This window comes from Oryza brachyantha, chromosome 6, assembly GCF_000231095.2.
Source record: "Oryza brachyantha chromosome 6, ObraRS2, whole genome shotgun sequence".
Taxonomy (NCBI): Eukaryota; Viridiplantae; Streptophyta; class Magnoliopsida; order Poales; family Poaceae; genus Oryza; species Oryza brachyantha.
In genome coordinates, this window is record NC_023168.2 from 10,925,122 (window position 1) to 10,946,271 (window position 21,150).

Genomic DNA, 21,150 nt, shown 5'->3' on the forward strand with positions numbered 1-21,150 from the left:
AAATAAAAACAATTATCTATCGAAATGCAGCGGAAAAAGAAAAACAAGACTAGACCATCTAATCTTCAGCTTCAGCTGGCGAAGACGGCTCCACACCACAGGCATTCTCGACGGCGAATTGAACCTCACTTCATCCTTGGGAACAACCTTCTTCTGACTGGAACTCTGGCACTTTCTCTGGTGGGGGAAAAATTAAGCAAGGCTAAGTACAAACCACCGTACTCAACAAGTAACACCCAAGAGAGGGAAAATAATGAATGCAATAGGGTACAAGGATAGGCTAAGGTTAAATTGCACAAATTTGCCGTAATTTAGTAAAACAGTAAATAAAATAAACTGAAATAAAAGTAAAGTAAGCATTTAAAATAATCATCCACTGTTCAACGTTACACCACGTTGCAACAGGCCCAAACCTGTGTCCAGCGTTACACCACATTGCAACAAGGTCAGCCCTCTGTCCAACGTTAAACCACGTTGCGACAGACCCAAACCACTGCCAACGTTACACCACGTTGCACAGGGTCAAACCAGTTCCAAGATTAATCTAATTATAAAAGGTTCAACTAATCACAGTGAATCTGTCAGCTCGCCCAATAACCGCGGGCACGGCTATTCGAATAGTTTTACTCTGCAGAGGTGTACAACTTTACCTACAAGACATGGCTCCCAAGCATGTTACCATGCCCCAACGTATCACCATGATACCTCAGTACGGAAACCATGACAATCGCACTGCACTTCAGGTTTCACCCCCTCCTTTACACCAAGTCGAGCAGTCCCCTCTTGTGCCTTGGTGAATCCGGAAGCAGCAGAGGCTTTCGTTACACCACAATTGCCCGTCCATACTCCATCACGCTCACCCTTGCCTTGGTAAGTCGAATAGGGACAAGCTAGATTACGAGTCTCACCGTTGCCCATTCTGGCTTGTGGTTAGTACGTGTAAGACTTGCAGGGTTTCCTGAGAACCGGTCCTTAATTGCCATGGGCACGACTCTCAAAACCATGCACCCACAGCCCACCATATGCAATATTTTAGTTGTATTTAATCCACATCGGGAAATGAATAATGATTAAATGATAATTGGTGAGCTAGTTGAACTAAGCATGGCTAAGCATTGACTAACCCTAATTCTAGTCAAATTAACCCTGGGATGACAATAATAATAAATGGGGATCAACGGGTATAAAGGTAAATGCCCAATGGGTAAATAAAATAAATAGATTTACATCGGTTCAATATGATCAAAGAAGGGTGCCACTTGCCTTGCTTAGGCCCACGAGGAACTTCGGTGACGACTTCGGGAATGAACGGCGCTGCGACGGGGTCAAAACCTACGACAAACAAGGCAAAACAAACAAAACAGGCTATAGAACTACTGAAACAGAGAAAGGAATTATTTTTAATGGATTCTTGGTATTTTTCTGGATTTAATGAAATTTGAATGGACCTAAACGGAGACTAGATGAATTACTTATGAATTTTAGAAGATTATCTGTGTTTTTAAACTAAACAGAAAGCCTTAATTGAATTATTGCGTAATTAATGGGGCTGCTGACATCAGCGGAGGAGAGAGGAGCCGCTGACGGGTGGGGTCCACCTATCGGTGAGGGAGAGAGGGGAGGAGAGGCTGACGGGTGGGACCTGGGGAGGAGAGAGAGGAGGGAAGGGGCGATCGGCTGACGAGTGGGGCCCCCTCGTCAGTGGCCCAGATCAGAGGAGGAGGGGAAGGCGACACCGGCGACGAGCGAGCGGTGGTGGCGGGCGGCGACGGCGTGGCTCGGCGACGGCCACGACGCGACGAGCGCGACGGCGACGGCGCGATCGGCGGCGACGACGGAGATGGCGGCCGCACCAAGAGGAGGGCAACGGAGGACGTCGTTGGCACAGGGAAGAGCCGGCGACAACGCGCCAGCCCGGCAGCGCGAGGGCGACGACGTCGGCGGCATCGACCGGTGACCGGAGGGCGACGACGGCGTCGGTGACCACCGGCACGAGGTGACAGGCGGCGGCGCACGGTGTCGAGGGCGACGGCGACGGCGCGCTTGAGGGAGAGACGATGACGGACGCCGGCAGCGGTGGCTTGGCGACCGTGCGGCGACGGTGACAACGGGTAGAGATGCGACGGCGAGCGCCGTCAGCGCACGACACCCAGCGACGGCGCGCGGGTAAGGGGGCGGCACCGGGAGAAGCGGGGCGGTGGTTACGCCGGGCGACGGATTTGACGGCGACCGGGGAAAGCGGAGTGGTGATTATGCCGGTGGGAGGGAGTGAGGCGGCGGCGCACGGCGAGGCAGGGGTGACAGCGAGCGGAGGGGTGGCGGCGACGTCCAAGGCGCGCAGGCGTGCGGCGGCGGCGGCATCTCCGGCGACGGCTCGCGGAGAGGAAGAAGAGGGAGAGGGAGAGGAGAGCTCACCAGCGGCGATGGAAGGCGGCAGCACGTCGGCGAGGAGGAGGAACAAGAGGCGATGGCGAACGGAGCGGGGCGGTGACGTCGCGAGCGCGGACGGCGACACGCGGACGACGAAGTCGGGCACGACGGCGAAAAGGGCGAGGAGGCGGCGAGGAAGCTCGGCGACCACCGGTGGCGACGAAGGCCGGCGGAGAGGCGGCGAGGACGAGGCAGCGGTGGCGAAGCGGTCCCGCGGCAACGAACGGCGTCCGGCGAGCGGAATCGGTCGGCAGCGGCGAGGAAGCGGCGGTGCACGGGTGAGGCGAAAAGTGGTGGCGGTGCGGAGAGGTGGGGGCTTTATAGGGTGGCAGCGTCGGCTAGGGCGGAGCGGCAGGTGGAGACCGAGTCGGGCGCGGCGAGGACTCGGCGGCGTCGGTTGCGGCGCGGCGTCGGACTCGGACTCGGCCGGCGCGGCGCGGCGCGGGCGCAGTCGCTGATAGGTGGGCCCCGCCTGTTAGTGGCGCGAGAGAGGAGGGAGGTGGCGGCGGACTTCACGGGCGGGCGCGGCGCGGGCTGGGCCGAGCGGTGGCCCAGAAGGGAGGGAGGAGGCGCGCTGGGGAGGATGGGCCGAGCGGCGGCTCGGGAGGCTGGGCTGAGGCGGCCTGGCTGACCCGGGAAGAAGAGGGAAGGAAAAAGAAAAGAGAAAAAGGAAAAAGAAGAAGGAGGAAAATTGGACTTCGGCCCAATTTGAGAAGGAAGGGAAAAGAAAGAAAAAGGAGGGAAAAAGGAAAACCCCACTTTTGCCGAATTTTAAATTAATTTGTTTGGCTAAATTTTATACTCTGTAATTTGAGTTTAAATTCAGTTAGTCGATTTGCGAACCTCGATTTAATTAAATTAAGTTCTTTAGAGGGATTTTTCCTGAGTTAATTAAGCCAATTGTTATTTACGAATTTTTTTATATATTTAGGCTTGGGATAAAACTCCGGGCGTGACAGCAGTGTCCAGTGCTGTGAGTTCTGCTTCCATGTCGACCTCGTTAAGATAGTCTGCTTGCAAGACTTCCAGGAAACAGCACCACCTCCAAGTGTGAATACATATCCACTTGTGGCCTTTATCTCATCAGCATTAGATATTCAATTAGAGTCACTATACCCTTCTAGCACTTTTTGGTACCTAGTATGGTGAATTCCAAAACTCATTGTCCCCTTTAGATAGCGCATGACTCTTTCTAGAGCCTGCTAGTGATCATCTCTCGGATTTGAAACAAACCGGCTCAGTTTGCCAACAGCAAATGAGATGTCAGGCCTCGTTGCACTAGCTAAGTACATCAATGAGCCAATGATTTGGGAGAATCTCAACTGATCCCTTGCTACCCTTCGGTTTTTCCTTAATAGCACGCTAGGATCATAAGGAGTAGGAGCTGGCTTGCGGTCAATAAACCCAAAGCGACTCAAGATCTTGTCCACATAGCGAGATTGCAAAAGTGTAATCCCACCCTCATCTCCTCTCAGTAGCTTAATGTTAAGAATAACATCAGCCACTCCCAAGTCTTCATTTCAAAGCTTTTGGACAGAAAGTCATTAACCTCCTCAATGACATTGAGGCTGGTTCCAAACAACAATATGTCATCGACATATAGACACAAGATTACTCCCCCTCCCCCACCATAGCGATAGTACACACATTTGTCAGCTTCATTCACAACAAAGCCGGCAGACGTGAGTGTTGTGTCAAACTTCTCATGCCATTGCTTAGGTGCTTGTTTGAGGCCATACAAGTATTTCAACAATTTACACACCATTCCCTCCTGACCTTCTAGTACATAGCCATCTGGTTGATCTATATAGATCTCCTCCTCTAGCTCTCCGTTTAGGAAAGCTGTCTTAACATCCATCTGATGGATGAGAAGACCATGAGAGGCTGCTAGGGCTAACAGTACTCTAATCGTGGTCAAGCGAGCAACTGGTGAGTAAGTATCAAAGAAATCATTGCCTTCCTTCTGGGTATAACCCTTGGCCACAAGTCTTGCCTTGTACTTTTCAATTGTACCATCAGACCTAAGCTTCTTCTTGAAAACCCATTTGCATCCAACAGGCTTGCACCCATATGGACGCTCAACGACTTCCCATGTACCATTAGACATAATAGAGTCCATCTCACTGCGTACCGCTTCCTTCCAATAATCAACGTCAGGAGATGAATATGCCTCTTCTATGGTTCTTGGAGTATCATCTATGAGATATACAATGTAGTCATCTCCAAAAGATTTTGCAATCCTTTGTCTTTTACTTTTTCGAGTATCTACAATGTTATTTTCCTCGGGATTTTCCTCAACAGTTTGATCATCGTGTTCTATCGTTTCAAAGTGCCCATGGGATGGAATAGGTTCTTGCCTAGAAGTGCTAGGTGTACTCTTCATGGCAAATTCATTCTCAAAAAAGGTAGCGTCTCTGGACTCAAAAATTGTACCTACACGCATGTCTGGTACACCAGAGTTTACTATTAAGAATCTATAACCCATGCCGTGGATAGCATAACCAAGGAACACACAGTCAATGGTTTTTGGTCCAAGTTTTCGCTTTTTGACTTTAGGTACATTCACCTTTGCCAAACAGCCCCATGTGCGTAGGTAGGAGATATTTAACCTCTTCTTTTCCCATTCCTCCAATAGTGTTACTTCCTTGTGCTTCATTGGAATTTTATTCAGGATATGACAAGCAGTCAAGATTGCCTCACCCCATCATTCCTTAGATAGTCCCGCGGTATCTAACATGGCATTCACCATCTCAGTTAGAGTGCGGTTCTTTCTTTCGGCTACTCCGTTTGACTGGGGTGAATAGGGAGGCATCCTCTCATGAATAATTCCAAGCTCTTCGCAAAAGGATGTAAATTCATTGGAAAAATATTCTCCACCTCTGTCAGACCTCAGACGTTTGATTTTCCTCTCTAGTTGGTTTTCTACCTCAGCCTTATAAATCTTAAAGTAATGCAGCGCTTCATTTTTTGATTTTAATAAATACACATAGCAAAATCTAGTGCAATCATCTATCAGTGTCATGAAGTATTTCTTTCCACCTTTAGTCAACACATTGTTCATTTCACACAAATCTGAATGAACAAGTTCCAGAGGTGCCAAATTCCTCGCCTCTGCTGCCTTGTGAGGTTGCGAGGTTGTTTCGACTGAACACAATTATGGCACTTAGAACCTTTGGCTAAAGTGAATTTTGGAATTAAACTCATGTTGGCTAAGCACATCATACAACCGAAATTCACATGACAGAGTCACGAATGCCACACATTGGACTCATCATTCTCACAAATATGGTTCACAACTTTACTATTACACATATCATCCAAAGAAAAGCGGAACAAGCCTCCGCTGTCATAGCCTTTACCAATAAAAGTTCCATATTTTGAAACAACACAGTTAATTGGACTCAAACACTAGTCTAAAACCATCTCTACACATTAGAGAGCCACTAACTAGATTCTTCTTTATTGAAGGGACATGCTGCATGTTCTTGAGTTGCACGGTCTTTCCCGAAGTAAACATCAGATCGATCGTACCAACACCATGAACAGCCGCAAGTGACCCGTTTCCCATCAACAAGGAGGAACCTCACCTGACCTGATAAGAAGAAAATAGGGAAATGTCAGCACACACATGAATATTAGCACCAGTATCAATCCACCAATCAGGTAAACGAAAAACAGAGAAAACAGTAGGTAAGAGATTACCATACCCCGATGTTCCTCCGCTGTCGCTAATGACCATGTTGGCAACCTTCTTGTCCTTGCGATCAGGACAGTTCTTGGCCCAATGCCCAGGTTTACCGCACACAAAGCAGTCACCCTTGGCCTTTCCCTTGCCTTTCTTCTTAAAGGCAGTAGTTGTCACACCCGGAGTTTTGTCCTAAGCCTAAAATCGTAAGAAGAAATTCGTAAATAACAATTGGCTTAAATAACTCAGGAAGAATCCCTCTAAAAGAACCTAATTTAATTAAATCGAGGCTCGCAAATTGACTAACTGGATTTAAATTCAAATTGCAGAAGTATAAAATTTGGCCAAACAAATTAATTTAAAACTCGGCAAAAGTGGGGCTTTCCTTTTTCCCTCCTTTTTCCTTTCTTTTTCCCTTCCTTCTCAAATTGGGCCGAAGTCCAATTTTCCTCCCTTCTTTTTTTTTTCTTTTTTCTTTTTCCTCTCCTCCTTCCCGGGCCGGCCCAGCCGAGCCGGCCCACCTCTTCCTCCAGGCCGGCCCAGCCGAGCCGGCTTTCCGCTCCCCTCCCGCGCGTGCACACGCCTCCTCCCGGCCGGGCCGCCGCTCGGCCCAGCTCGCTCGCTCGCGCCGCGTTCGCAGAGTCCGCGTCGCCTCCCTCCTCTCTCACGCCACTGACAGGTGGGGCCCACCCGTCAGCGACCGAGCCTCGCCAGCTCGCCTGCGCCCGACTCAGTCTCCAACCTCCGCCCCGTGCTAGCCGGCGCCGCCACCCTATAAATCCCCACCGCCGCCGCGCCGTCGCCCACTTTTCCTCTCAGCCCAAGTCGCCGTCGCGTCGTCGTCGTTTGCCGCCGCCGTTCGATCTCGCTGCCGGCCGCCCGTCGTCGCCGTCCAGCCGCGCCATCGCCTCCGCCTCGGCGTCGCCAACCCTCCTCCGGCTCCCGTCGTCGCCGGTGGACACCCCGCGCCCTTCGCCGCCCCTTCATCCTCTCCACCGCCGTGCCACGTCGCCTCGCCGCCGTCCGCGAATTTCGTCACCGCGCGTCGCCAGCCACCGCTTGTCTGCATCACCACCTCCGCTTCAATCTCATCGACTCACTCGCACGGTTGCCGCCGCCGGTGAGAGTCTCCTTCCTCCTTCCCCCTCTCTTTTCCTTCCCGGCCGACCACCGACGAGCCGCACGCCGTCGCTGGACGTCTGCGGAGCTCGTTGTCACCTGTCACGCCCAGAGTTTTGTCGTAAGCCTTAAATCGTAAAAAGAAATCCGTAAATAACAATTGGCTTAATTAACTCAGGAAAAATCCCTCTAAAAGAAATTAACTCAGTTAAATCGAGGCTCGCAAATCGACTAACTGGATTTAAATTCAAATTGCAGAAGTATAAAATTTGACCAAACAAATTAATTTAAAATTCGGCAAAAGTGGGGTTTTCCTTTTTCCCTCCTTTTTCCTTTCTTTTTCCCTTCCTTCTCAAATTGGGCCGAAGTCCAATTTTCCTCCCTCTTCCTTTTTCCTTTTCCTTTTTCTTTTTTTCCTTTTTTTTCCTTCCCGGGCCGGCCCAGCTGAGCCGGCCCATTTCCTCTCGGCCGGCCCAGCCGACCGGCCGCTCTCTCCTCCTCGCGCGCGCCCCGCCTGGGCCGCCGCCCGGCCCAGCTCGCTCGCTCGCCCGCGCCGCGAGTCCGCGCCGCCTCCCTCCTCCCTCGTGCCACTGACAGGTGGGGCCCACCTGTCAGCGACCGCCTCCTCGCCAGCCCGCGCGCCCGCGCCGTGCCGCCGAGTCCGAGTCCGTGCCGCCGCTGCAACCGCCGCCGCCGCAACGGTCGCCGCCGAGACCGCGTCGCGCCCGACTCGGTCTCCAACCTCCACCCCGCCCTAGCCGGCGCCGCCACCCTATAAATCCCGAGCTGCCGCCGCGCTGTCGCCGTCGCGCCCGGTCTCTTCACCGTCGCCAACTGATCTCCGTCGCCACCGCCGATCTTCCGCTCCTACCCGCGTCGCCACCTCCGCCTCGATCTCGCCGACTCCCCCGCTTCGTCGCCGCCGTCGGTGAGCGCCTCCATCCTCCTCCCCTCTCTCTCCCCCTTCCCGGCCGACCGCCGCCGAGCCGCACGCCGTCGCCGGACGCGTGCGAAGCTCCTCCTCGCCAGCGCCGCTGCGGTCGTCGTCGCCCTCCCGAGGCCGTCGTCAAGCCGCCGCCGCCCGCGCCCGTCCACACTCGCGCTCGTCGCCCGGTTGTCGCCGCCGAGCTCTCCCCATGCCGTCGTCGCCGTGCGCCGCGCTCGGTCCCGCGCCACGCGCTGCCGCCAGACGCAGGTCGCCGTCGTCACGCCGTTGTCGCCGTCGCGCCGTCGTCGCCGTCGCCACGCGCCGCCGCCGCCTCGCCGCCCGCAGCTCCCGCCGCCGGTCGCGCGCTCTCCCCTCCTCTCTGTTCCAGCCTCGCTGACGAGCGGGCCCCACTAGTCAGTCGCCCCCGCGCCTCTCTTCCTCTCTCTCCTCCCCGGGCCCGCGTGTCAGTCTCTTCCTCCTCCTCTCTCTGACCGACAGGTGGTCCCCACCTGTCAGCCGTCAGCCTCCTCTCTCCTCGCTGACGTCAGCAGCCCCATTAATTGCGCAATAATTGATTTAGGACTTTTCTGTTTAGCTTAAAAACCCAGAAAACTTCTAAAATTCATAAGTAATTCATCTAGTCTCCGTTTAGGTCCATTCAAATTTCATTAAATTCATAAAATTGTCAAGAATCCATTAAAAATACTTTCTTTTGCTGTTTTAGTAGAGTTTGTGCCTGTTTTATTTATTTTTGTGCTTTGTTGCTTAGATTCGGACCCCGCCGAAGAGCCGGTTTACTTCGAGATCGTCGCCGAAGTTCCCCAGGGACCAGAGCAAGGCAAGTGACAATCATATTTGATCATATTGAACCCATTATTGCAAATTTCCCCGCTTTATTTATTCAAATATGCATTGTTTTAATTAAAGTATTTACTGTATTTATTTTCTTCGGGTAAACCTTATTATTATGCCGTTGATTATCCAACTTTATCCATGCTGGACCAAGGGTAACTTGATTAGAGTTAGGCTTAGGTTAATGCTTAGCCGTGCTTGGAACAAATAGCTCTTGGAATCACATTTAATCATGCTTAGTTCTGAATAAGCTGAGATAATGTTTCATTACCTGGTTCGGGCTAATGTCAACTAAAATATTGATAATGGTGGGCTGTGGGTGCATGGTTTTGAGAGTCGCACCCATGGCAATTAAGGACCGGTTCACGGGAAACCCTGGAAGTAATTAAGTGCTAACCACATGCCGAAATGGGTAAGGTGGGATTTGAAGCATGAATTCGAACTATTTGACGTACTGAGGCAAGGGTAGGTGTGATGGAGTATGGACGGGCAATCTTGGTGTAACGAAAGCCTCTGCTGCTTTCGGATCTACTAAGGCACAAGAGGGGACTGCCCGACTTGGTGTAAAGGATGGGGTGAAACCTGAAGTGTGGTGCGATTAAATAGGGAGGGTTATGTGACGCGTCCTATCACGGTCTCCTTTCCGGTATACCATGGTGGTATGTCGGCGCACGTTCAAGTGTAGTGGAGTCGTGTCTTGTGGGTACAGTATTACACCTCTGATCAGAGTATAAACTATTCGAATAGCCGTGCCCACGATTACGGGCGAGCTCCCAGCTTCGCTGTGAGTAGTGGACCTCTAATAACTTGAGTAAACTGTTTTCACTCGGGACTACTGCAACGTGGTGTAACGTTGAGTAGTGGTTGGGCCTGTTGCAACGTGGTGTAACGTTGGACAGTGTTGTGGTATTTTACAACTGTTATTTACTTATCCTTTATTGTATTCAATTACCTTTATTCTTTTTTTAATCTCTATTATTTGTTTAACTGCTGCTTTATTGCAACTAACCCTAGCCTGCCCTTGATATTCCCTATGCATCATTTATTGCTCTCTTGTCCGTGTCACTTGTTGAGTACGGTGGTTTGTACTCAGCCTTACTTAACTTTCCCACCCCAGAGCTGGAAGTTGAGTCCGATGGAGGTGCCTCTCAGGAGTAAGCTGATCTGCCGTCGAAGCTTCGCCTGTGGACTGGGGCCGTACCCGCTGGAGCTAGTCTACCTTTTTCTTTCCGCTGCATTTCCGCTAGAATAAGTGTAATTTTCAGTTGTTTCTAAGAACGACGGTTATGTAATCAACATTGTCTTTTTATGTACACTGGCTGGTCCTGCACAGGGATTTAATACACAATTAAGTTCAGAAATTCGTGTGAGGAATTTTTGGGCGTGACAGTAGTGGCGTTTGGTTTGACGTCAGGCTTGACTTTCTTCTTGTTGTTGTGGGATGCATGAGGGTTCTTCTTCTGCACCAAATTGAAGCTAGAACCTCCCTCTACCTTTTTGCCTTTGCTGTCCTTTTCCCTTGCCTACTTGTCACGCCCAGAAATTTACACCAAATCTCTGAACAATAGCATGCATTAAATCTCGGTCCAGGAATCAGCCCGAGTACACAATATGACAAATTAATACACAGTTCCACGACTTAAAAGCAAATAAAAACAATTATCTATCGAAATGCAGCGGAAAAGGAAAACAAGACTAGACCATCTAATCTTCAGCTTCAGCTAGCGAAGACGGCTCCACACCACAGGCATTCCTGACGGCGGACTGAACCTTACTTCAACCTTCGGAACAACCTTCTTCTGACGCAGGCTCTGGCACTTGCTCTGGTGGGGGAAAAATTAAGCAAGGCTAACTACAAACCACCGTACTCAACAAGTAACACCCAAGAGAGGGAGAATAATGAATGCAATAGGGTATCAAGGGATAGGCTAAGGTTAACTTGCGCAAAAGCTACAGTAATTTAGCAAAACAGTAGATAAAATAAACTGAAATAAAAGTAAAGTAACATTTAAAATAAACATCCACTGTCCAACGTTACACCACGTTGCAACAGGCCCAAACCACTGTCGAACGTTACACCACGTAGCGACAGGGTCAACCCTCTGCCCAACGTTAAACCACGTTGCGACAGACCCAAACCACTGCCAACGTTACACCACATTGCGCGGGGTCAAACCAGTTCCAAGATTAATAAAATTATTAAAGGGGTTCAACTAATCCCAGTGAGTCTGTCAGTTCGCCCAATAACCGCGGGCACGGCTATTCGAATAGTTTTACTCTGCAGAGGTGTACAACTTACCCACAAGACATGGCTGCCAAGCATGTCACCATGCCCCAACGTATCACCACGATACCTCAGTACGGAAACCATGATAAGACCTTTCACCTAACCCTCCCTAGGCAATCGCACCACACTTCAGGTTTCACCCCCTCCTTTACACCAAGTCGGGCAGTCCCCTCTTGTGCCTTGGTAGATCCGGAAGCAGGAGAAGCTTTCGTTACACCACGATTGCCCGTCCATACTCCATCACGCCTACCCTTGCCTGGGTACGTCGAATAGGGACAAGCTAGATTACGAGTCTCACCGTTGCCCATTCTGGCTTGTGGTTAGTACGTGTAAGACCTTCAGGGTTTCCTAAGAACCGGTCCTTAATTGCCATGGGCAGGACTCTCAAAACCATGCATCCACAGCCCACCATAAGCAATATTTTAGTTGTATTAATCCACATCGGGAGATTAATAATGATTACAACCAATAAACGTCTATCAAAGTTTAATCAGATAATTAAATAAGAATTGGTGAGCTAGTTGAACTAAGCATGGCTAAGCATTGACTAATCCTAATTCTAGTCAAATTAGCCCTGGGGATGACAATAATAATGAATGGGAATCAACGGGTATAAAGGTAAATGTCCAACAGATAAATAAAGTAAATACATTTGAATACAATGCATGTTTGAATGTAAAAGCGGGGGATTGTATAAACATAGGTTCAATATGATCAAATAAGGGTGCCACTTGCCTTGCTTAGACCCACGAGAAACTTCAGCGACGACTTCGGGAACGAACGGCGCTACGACGGGGTCAAAACCTACGACAAACAAGGCAAAACAAGAAAAACAGGCTATAAAACTACTGAAACAGAGAAAGAAACTATTTTTAATGGATTAACGGCACGGGGAGGTCGGCAGCGGCGGCGAAGAGGAAAGAAAGAGGCAGAGAGGAGAGGAGAGCTCCCTAGCGGTGATGGAAGGCGGCAGGACGTCGGCGAGGAGGAGGAACGGGCGATGGCGAACGGAGCGGGGCTGCGACGTCGCGAGCGTGGACGGCGACGCACGGATGACCAAGTCGGGCACGACAGCGAAAAGGGCGAGGAGGCGGCGAGGAAGCTCGGCGACCACCGGTGGCGACGAAGGCCGACGGAGAGGCGGCGAGGACGAGGCGGCGGTGGCGACGCGGTCCCGCGGCAACGAACGGCGTCTGGCGAGCGGAATCGATCGACGGCGGCGAGGAAGCGGCGGTGCACGGAGTAGGCGAAAAGTGGCGGTGGGGCGGAGAGGTGGGGGCTTTATAGGGTGGCGGCGCCGGTTAGGGCGGGATGACCGGTGGAGACCGAGTCGGCGACGCGGTGGACTCGACGGCGGCCGTTGCGGCGGCGGCGCAACGCAGGCTCGGATTCGGCCGGCGCAGCGCGGCGCGGGCGCAGTCACTGACAGGTGGGCCCCACCTGTCAGTGGCGCGAGGGAGGTGGGAGGCGGCAACGGACTTCGCGGCGAGCGCGGGCGCGCGAGCGGACGAGCTGGGCCGACGGCGCAGGCGGAGGGGAGGCGCGCGCGGGAAGAGGAGGCCGGTCGGCTGGGCCGGCCGAGCGGGGAGTTGGGCCGGCCCGGGAAGGAGGAGAGGAAAAAGAAAAAGGAAAAAGAAAAGGAAGGGGAGGAAAATTGGACTTCGGCCCAATTTGAGAAGGAAGGGAAAAAGAAAGGAAAAATGAGGGAAAAAGGAAGGCCCCACTTTTGCCGAGTTTTAAATTAATTTGTTTGGCCAAATTTTATACTTCTGCAATTTGAATTTAAATCCAGTTAGTCGATTTGCGAGCCTCGATTTAATTAAATTAGGTTCTTTTAGAGGGATTCTTCCTGAGTTAATTAAGCCAATTGTTATTTACGAATTTCTTCTTACGATTTTAGGCTTAGGACAAAACTCCGGGTGTGACACTAACTCCTGCCATTGTTCTGCTAACAATTCACGATTTCGTGTTTTGGATCTAATTCGTCGTGTGAGTCTATGATTTGTGCATGTCTTGGTTCTGTTTTGCAAATACATGTTCTGTTCGCATTTTCCCGAGACATCGCCTCCCCATGCCGTTGCGCCACCTAGTTGCCCACTTCACGTCGTCGCCTGCGCAATTGCACCGCTGGTCATCGCGTCCGTGCCCACGCCCGCAATCCCTCCCGCAAGCCGTGGACGAGGTGGGTTGGGTTAGCTCTGTCCTTAGATTGTAGGATGTGTTGGTTCTATTTTTCTGTTTGGTTGGATGGATGGGTTGCACCCTGTTTTTTGTTTGGTGGAAGGGATGAGATGAGATGAGATGAGTTGGACCTATTTTTTGTTTGGTTGAAGGAATGAGATGGATAAAGGTCACCTCTCATATCCAAAATAAAATATTAAATATTAGGATTAATATATGAATAACCTAAAGTAATTGAATGTATATTTATACCAGTAATATATTTTAAATAAATTTAATAAATAAAATGAACACCTCTCTATGCGTCGTAGTCATCCTGGGACGGATCCGTCCACCGTTTTGGTGAGATGAGTTGGATCTGGATCTGGGAGGAATATTCCTCTCCTGGGTCTAACCTATCCCACCCATCCACCAACCAAAAAGGGTCAGGAATGGGTTGGCTCTGTCCCAACCCATCTCATCCCTGGAACCAAACACATCCTAAAATTTCACCGTCAATCCCTCAAATTCCACCACAATCACCGCCCGACCAATCACTCCCCCAGATCATGCCCAAATCCCCGCTTTCCATGTTCCCCTCCTTTCCAAAAACCCATCGACGCCCCTTTTAACCTCTTATCCGAGCCGTGCCGGCATGCTCGCTGCGCCGCACTCACGCGCGCATCCCGCCGCGCCGCTGCTTTGCCCGCCCCGCGTCCGTGTCCGCCGGCCGCGTGCGTGCAATCGCCGCCTCAAATTCCGCCACGAATCACGGCCCTAGTCAAGGCTAAATTTCCGTTTTCCTTGTCTCCCCGACCTTTCCTAATCAGTGGCCACATCCTTCCCCTATTTAACCCCTCCCCCACACCACCACCGCTGGTTTCCATTCCTCCCCCTCACCATCTTCGTCCTACCTCACCGTCGACATGCTGCGCCCCCGCGCCGCTGCTCCCCCTCCTCAGTCGATTGCGCCACCGCCTCGTCAACGCCGCCGTCTTCATCGCCGACCGACGGGCGCCACGCCTTTCCTGCCGGACGCCGATCGCCGCCCACGCGTCGTCGTCCTCGTGCTGTCACTGCCGCCGTCAAGATCGCATCGCCGATCACCGCGGCCGAGTGCCGCCACCCCTCCTCGCCATCATCGTCCTTGTGTCGGTGAGCATTTTCCCCTCCCTTTCCTCCTCCATCCTCTTTCCCGTCGCCTCCGTGCGCGTAAGCCGCCGCCGCCGGAGTGTGCCGCCTTTCTCTCCACTCTACTCCCCTTCCTCTCTTCGCTGCCTCGCCTCTGCCTTGTCGCCCGCGTCACCGCGCTTCCTCACCGCCTCACCGTCACACCGCCTATCGCGCCGTGCAGTTCGCGCCGCCATCGCCACCTTGCCGTTTCGCGTCCGCAGCTCTTGCGTCGCCACCGCCAGCGTCGCCTCGTCGTCGCCTCATGCATGTGCTCACCACCGCCATGGCTGAGCACCACTGCTCATCGTCGTGACGCCGCGAGCTGCACGCTGCCATGCGTCGGTCGTCGTCGCTGCCTCCCATAGTGTCCCCGCCACCGTCGATGCTCACCTCCACGTCGGTCATCGTCGGTTGCCGCGCGCCACCTGTGCCCTCCTCAGCGCTACCGCCACCTCCACGTGCGCTCATAGCCATCGCCGCGCGTCACCTCTTCTAGCTGCGCCACGCCGCCCGTGTCGATTTGCCCACTGTGCGCGCCAGGCCGCTGCTAGATGCTGCGCCGTCTCGTGCCTCCGACCTTCGTTCACCGCCGCTCGCCGTCGATGTGGTGCCGCTGTCGCCGGTGCGTGTCCTTTCCCACCATGCTGTCATCGTTGCTTCCCCGAGCCGATCACCGTCCATCGGCCGCCACTCGTTGCCCCCCAGCCGGTCGCGCTGCCTCCGCCATCCACCGCCGACCACTACTCCACCATCCGCTGGCGGCCGACACCGTTGGCCGCCATCGGCCAAGCTGATGCCCTGACCGACACCCCGCTCTCCTCCTGTGCCTTTGGTCGAGCCGATGCCTCCCTCCTCTCTTTGTTTCCTCCCTCTGCCTTGTGGGCCCTGCTCCCAGTAGCTCAGCTCTCCCTATCTTGTCTTTTAACCGTGAGACACCACGTGTCATCCAATGTCCCCTCTCCTCTATCTCTCTGAGTCTATGACCCGTAACCTCCACGTGTCAGCTTCCCCTCCTTTTGTCCTTTTCTGTATACCCGTGGTCCCACTGTTAGCACCTCTCTCCCCTCCTATCTCCCTGTCCAGTGGGTCCCAAATGTCAGCACCTCCTATCTTCTTGCTGCCTCCAATTAATTACGCAATAAATCGAAATAAAGTTTTCCTGTTTAGTTTAAAAACCTAGAAAACTTCTAAAATTCATAACTAATTCATCTAGTCTCTGTTTAGGTCCATTCAAATTTCATTAAATCCATAAAAATGCCAAGAATCCATTAAAAATAGTTTCTGTCTCTATTTCAGTAGTTTTATAGCCTATTTTTGCTTGTTTTATTGTGTTTATCGTAGGTTTTGACCCCGTTGCAGCGCCGATTGTTCTTGAAGTCATCGCCGAAGTTCCTCGTGGGTCTGAGCAACGCAAGTGACACCCGTCTTTGATCATATTGAACCTATATTTATAAAATTCTCCACTTTACATTCAAACATGCATTACTTTATGCAAACTTACTTTACTGTATTTATTTATCTACTGGGCAATTACCTTTATTTATATCCGTTGATTTCCCAAATATTATTGTCATCCCAGAGATAACTTGACTAGAATTAGGGTTAGGCAATGCTTAGCCATGCTTAGTTCAACTAGCTCACCTGTTATCACTTAATTAATGTTAGACTTTGATAGATCTTCAATGGTTATGATCATGATTAATCTCTCAATGTGAATTAAATACAACTAAAATATTACTTATGGTGGGCTGTGAAGTGACCATGACTACCATGGATACAACCATTGCTCACATCAAGATCCTGATGATCAAGTGCTGGAATCCGATTCAGCCACATGCTATATTGCTAAGTTCAAATAGCCGCCAAATCTTCATACGAGCTCCGTATTTGACCCATGGGTACTTGATGGAAAGGTTTCGGAGCCCTCTTTCCAACGGATCCAGCCTCGTTGTCAAATTTCACCCGAGTCAATGACAATCATGAAAACAATGCGCTATGTCACCAGTAATGGGCCTATGGGCTTCTAACTTTGTCTGGTACACTGGCCCAAGAGGGGCCCAAGGGGGGCTGCACCCCAACCACGGGGAGGATGCCCCTAAGGCCTCCTGCACCCCTATAAATAGCTAGGTACCCTTTCAGGGTTTCTCGGGTTTTGTTAGATTAAAGTTTAGCCTTTGCTACTTGCTTGTATACGTGTGTGTTGGTGCAACCACTCGGATACTTGTTCTTCGGAACCCCAACTTATCTTTGGTATTCAATTCCTATTTGCAATATCAGATTGCTTTTATCTTGTTCTTGCTTGTTTCTTCGATTTGCTTGCAGGAATAAGGTTGACTTGCACTGGCAAGATCAAAAACCCAAGGAGAGGTGTATCGATTGCTAAGGTGTAACACAACGTCTTGTATGGTTGTAGTCAGATCATCAACGTTTCTCTCAAATTGTAGTTATCACAACTCACCGAAAGATCGGGCCACCCTCATGCACACCAGGCTGTGGGTGCATGGTTTTGAGAGTCGCACCCATGGCAATTAACAACCGGTTCTCGAGAAACCTTGGAAGTCTTGCACGTACTAACCACAAGTCGAGTATGAGCAAGGTGGGATTTGAAGCATAGCTTTGAACTATTCGACGTACCTAGGCAAGGGTAGCCGTGATGGAGTATGGATGGCAGTCGTGGTATAACGATGTCCTATGCTGCTTTTAGATTCACCAATGTACAAGAGGGGACTGCCCGACTTGGTGTAAAGAGGGGTGAAACCTGAAGTGCGGTGCGATTAAATACGAAGGGTTATGTGATGGGTCCTATCATAGTTTCCTTTCGGTGGTATCGTGGTGATACACCAGCGCATGTTTAAGTATAGTGGAGTTGTGTCTTGTGGGTAAAGTTGTACACCTCTGATTAGAGTAAAACTATTCGAATAGTCGTGCCCTCGATTATGGGGCGAACTGACAGATTCACTTAATAACCTGATGAACTTGAAACTGGCTTGACCCTGCGTAATGTGGTGCGTAATGTGGTGTAACATTGGGTAATGGTTTGGGTCTGTCGCAATGTGGTGTAACGTTGGGCAGAGGGGTTGACCCTGCCACTACGTGGTGTAATGTTCGACAGCGGTCTGGGCCTGTTGCAACGTGGTGTAACGTTGGATAGTCGATGGTTATTTTAACTGTTTACTTTACTTTTTTCCAGTATATTTTATCTACCATTTTGCTAATTACTGCCGCTTTTATGCAATTTAACCTTAGCCTATCCTTAATACCCTATTACATTCATTATTCTCCTCTCTTAAGTGTTACTTGCTGACTACCGTGGTTTGTACTCAGCCTTGCTTAATTTTTTCCCCACCAGAGCAAGAGCCAGAGCCTTTGTCAGAAGAAGGTAGTTCCAAAGGTTGTAGTGAGGTTCAGCCCGCCGTCAAGAATGCCTATGTGTGGAGCCGTCATCGCCAGCTAAAGTTAAAGATTAGATGATTTAGTTTGTTTTCTTGTTTCCGCTGCATTTCGACAGATAATTGTTTTTGTTTGTTTTTAAGTCGTGGAATGTGTATTAATTTGTCATAGTGTATACTCGGACTAATTCCTGGCCCAAGATTAATGCATGCTATTGTTCAGAAACTTATGTAAATTTCTGGGCGTGACAATATGCAATCCGGAGATTACCAAACTCCTAACCGATCCGGTATAGATATTATTATCTTCCTATTCGGTACCCTATGACCGTACGTACATGTGTAGTCTACAGATACCCCTAGTACAGGTATCTCACACATTCTTTTACCTTTTTAGTAGTAGGTTTTCCCTCCATGGGCCGGAAGCTTGCTTCGTGGGTCTTAGGCCTAGCCTAGGCCGGCCAGTTGGTTGCCGTCCTCCCACTAAGCACCACCCTCTCCCTCCTAGTTGGCTTTACCCCTCGTTTCTCTCCCTCTTTACGCATCCAAATTCATACATACTTTATATCTAACATATTATTTTTATATGTATCCTTTCTTTTACTATAGGAATAGGATTTCTAAAGTGGTTGGGATTTTACCTCTAATTTTGTCACACTCAGAAATTTACACCAATTTTCAAACAATAGATGCATTAAATCTCGATGAGTTTCTTTTCGTAGTAAGTGCGGTGTACTGGTATGAAATATGCCACTTTGGTTAGGTGATCCTTGATCACCCAAATAGAGTCATGTCCTGTAGACATCTGTAGCAATCCATTAATGAAATCCATTCCGACCTCTTCTCATTTCCATTCGGGAATCTTGAGAGATTGGAACAATCTAGCTGGTCTGTGGTGCTCTGCCTTTACTCATTGACAAATGTCACACAAGGCGACAAATTCTGCTATCTCTGTTCTGATGCTGACCCACCAGAACTTTTCTTTGAGGTCTTGATACATCTTAGTGCTTTCGGTGTTAATGGAGTACTGAGTTTGATAGGCTTCTCGGAGCATCAGCTCTTTAACCTCCTTATTTTCTGGAACACACAATCTTTCTCCAATCCAAATTTCCCCATGTTCATCTTTAGTAAATCCACATGCTTTACTGACCCTCATGTTTTTCTTGAGTTTGACTATTTCAGGATCATTAGCTTGTGCTTGCTGAACCTAATCCACAAGCGTGGGCTGTGCCTGTAGGGCAGCCACGTACCATTCCTTGACTAAACCCAGATTTAGTCGTTCGAACTCCAATGGGAGCTGTTCACATACTCCCACTGCTAGAGAAGTGTTGCAATAACTTTTCCAAATAAGTGTCTGCCACAACATTGGTCTTGCCCGGATGATAATGGGCGCTCAAATCATAATCCTTGATCAACTCCAACCATCTTCGCTGGTGAAGATTCAAATTCGGTTGCGTGAAGATATACTTTAAACTTTTGTGATCCGTATAGACCTCACATTGATTGTCGATTAGGTAATGCCACTAGATTTTTAGGACATAAACCACTACTGCTAACTCTAGATCATGAGTAGGATAATTAATCTCATGAGGTCGCAACTGACGAGAAGCATAAGCGACCATTCTTCCTTATTGCATTAACACACAACCTAGTCCAAGCCGGGATGCATCACAATATACCTGGAAATCTTTTGTCTGCTTCAGCAAAATTAAGTCTGGTGTCGATACCAATTTCTCTTTGAGTTCCTCAAAGCTTTTGTTGCAATCAGTTGTCCACTAGTATTTCTCCTCTTTCTTTAACAGTTATGTCATTGGTTTGGCAATCTTAGAGAAGTTCTCAATGAACCGATGGTAATACCCCTCAAGTCCCAAGAAATTTCTAATCTAAAAAATTGTCTGTGGTAGGGTCCACTTGGTAATTGACTCCACATTGGTTGGATCCATGCCAACACCTTGAGCATTGAAGATGTGACCCAAAAACTTGACTTCTCGCAGCCAAAAATCACACTTGCTAAACTTGGCATAAAGTTCATGTTCCTTTAGTTTCTCCAACACTATCCGAAGAAGCTGCTCATGCTCTTCCTGTGACATGGAATAGATGAGGATATCATCGATGAAAACCACCACAAACTTATCCAAGTAGTCCATGAACACTTTATTCATGAGATTCATGATAAATGTCAAGGCGTTGGTGAGCCCAAACGACACAACCGTGCACTCCTATAAACCGTACTGATTAGTGAACGCAGTCTTAGGAATGCCTTCTTCCCAAATACTTAACTTATGGTACCCAGACCGAAAATCAATCTTGGAAAACCTTGATGCGCCTTGCACCTTTAGTTAGTCAAACAGATCAGCAATCCTTGACCAAAGATACTTATTCTTGATGGTAACTTCATTAAATGCACATAACGAACACACATTCCCTTGGTCATATCTGTCACGCCCCGATTTTTTTGGGATTATAAAATCATTAAATAATTCATTTTTTAGAAATTAAATAAAAGTGAAAGCAATTTAATCAAGTGAATTAATAGAGGAAATTAAAATTTCCTTTCAAAATCATGGCCAGAAATATTTTTGTAATATTCCCTATGCCGTAATATACCTAATATACTCTCTGAAATTTCCTGTGAACTTTGGAGCTCAAGAAGAAATTTTAAGAGCACAAAGTTCATTTAATCAATTAATTAAAATGAAAAACCAATTAAAAATCCCCTCTCTCCCTTGGGTCGTTCCGGCCCAAGTCCTCCCTTTTCCCCTCCTCGACCCGCTCGTCCCCCTCCCTCCCCCTTGGGTCACTGGCTCGTACCCCCCTCGCAAAGTCCACATCTCATCCTCCCTCCCGATTTCCCCTCTCCCTTCCCGACAGGTGGGACCCGAGGTCCCCTGTCATCCCCTTCCTCCTGTCGAACTCGCCAAGGCCACCACCTCCCCAATTGTTGTCTCTTCCACCCGCAACCACCGCTCGATCTCTCCGGGCGTGCCAACGGCCGTGCCCGCACCCGCCACCCCGCTTCCATCCTGCCACCAAATCGTCGCCCACCCCTTTAAATACCCCGCAACCATGACATCGCGCGCGTCGCCCCTGCCTCGCCACCGCCGCCCACCCCTTTAAATACCCCGCA

At 49.9% G+C, this 21,150-nt stretch overlaps 1 protein-coding gene across 1 annotated transcript; it reads left to right on the plus strand.

Annotated features, from left to right (window-relative positions):
• The first annotated feature begins 1,840 nt into the window (after positions 1 to 1,840).
• LOC107304349 lies at positions 1,841 to 18,119 on the plus strand. Its single transcript, XM_040525155.1, has 4 exons — positions 1,841 to 1,953; positions 14,292 to 14,616; positions 15,976 to 16,044; positions 17,984 to 18,119. The coding sequence occupies exons 1-4, from the start codon at positions 1,841 to 1,843 to the stop codon at positions 18,086 to 18,088; spliced, it is 612 nt and encodes a 203-aa protein (XP_040381089.1). The 3' UTR covers positions 18,089 to 18,119.
• Positions 18,120 to 21,150: the final 3,031 nt, after the last annotated feature.

Bases quoted from the DNA above. Each gene is read 5' to 3' on its own strand.
- LOC107304349 (XM_040525155.1), top strand. From the start codon at position 1,841: ATGGCGGCCGCACCAAGAGGAGGGCAACGGAGGACGTCGTTGGCACAG. The intron at 14,617-15,975 runs GTGAGCATTTTC...TGTTTATCGTAG, and splicing joins CCATCATCGTCCTTGTGTCG to GTTTTGACCCCGTTGCAGCG. The intron at 16,045-17,983 runs GCAAGTGACACC...TTTCCCCACCAG, and splicing joins TCCTCGTGGGTCTGAGCAAC to AGCAAGAGCCAGAGCCTTTG.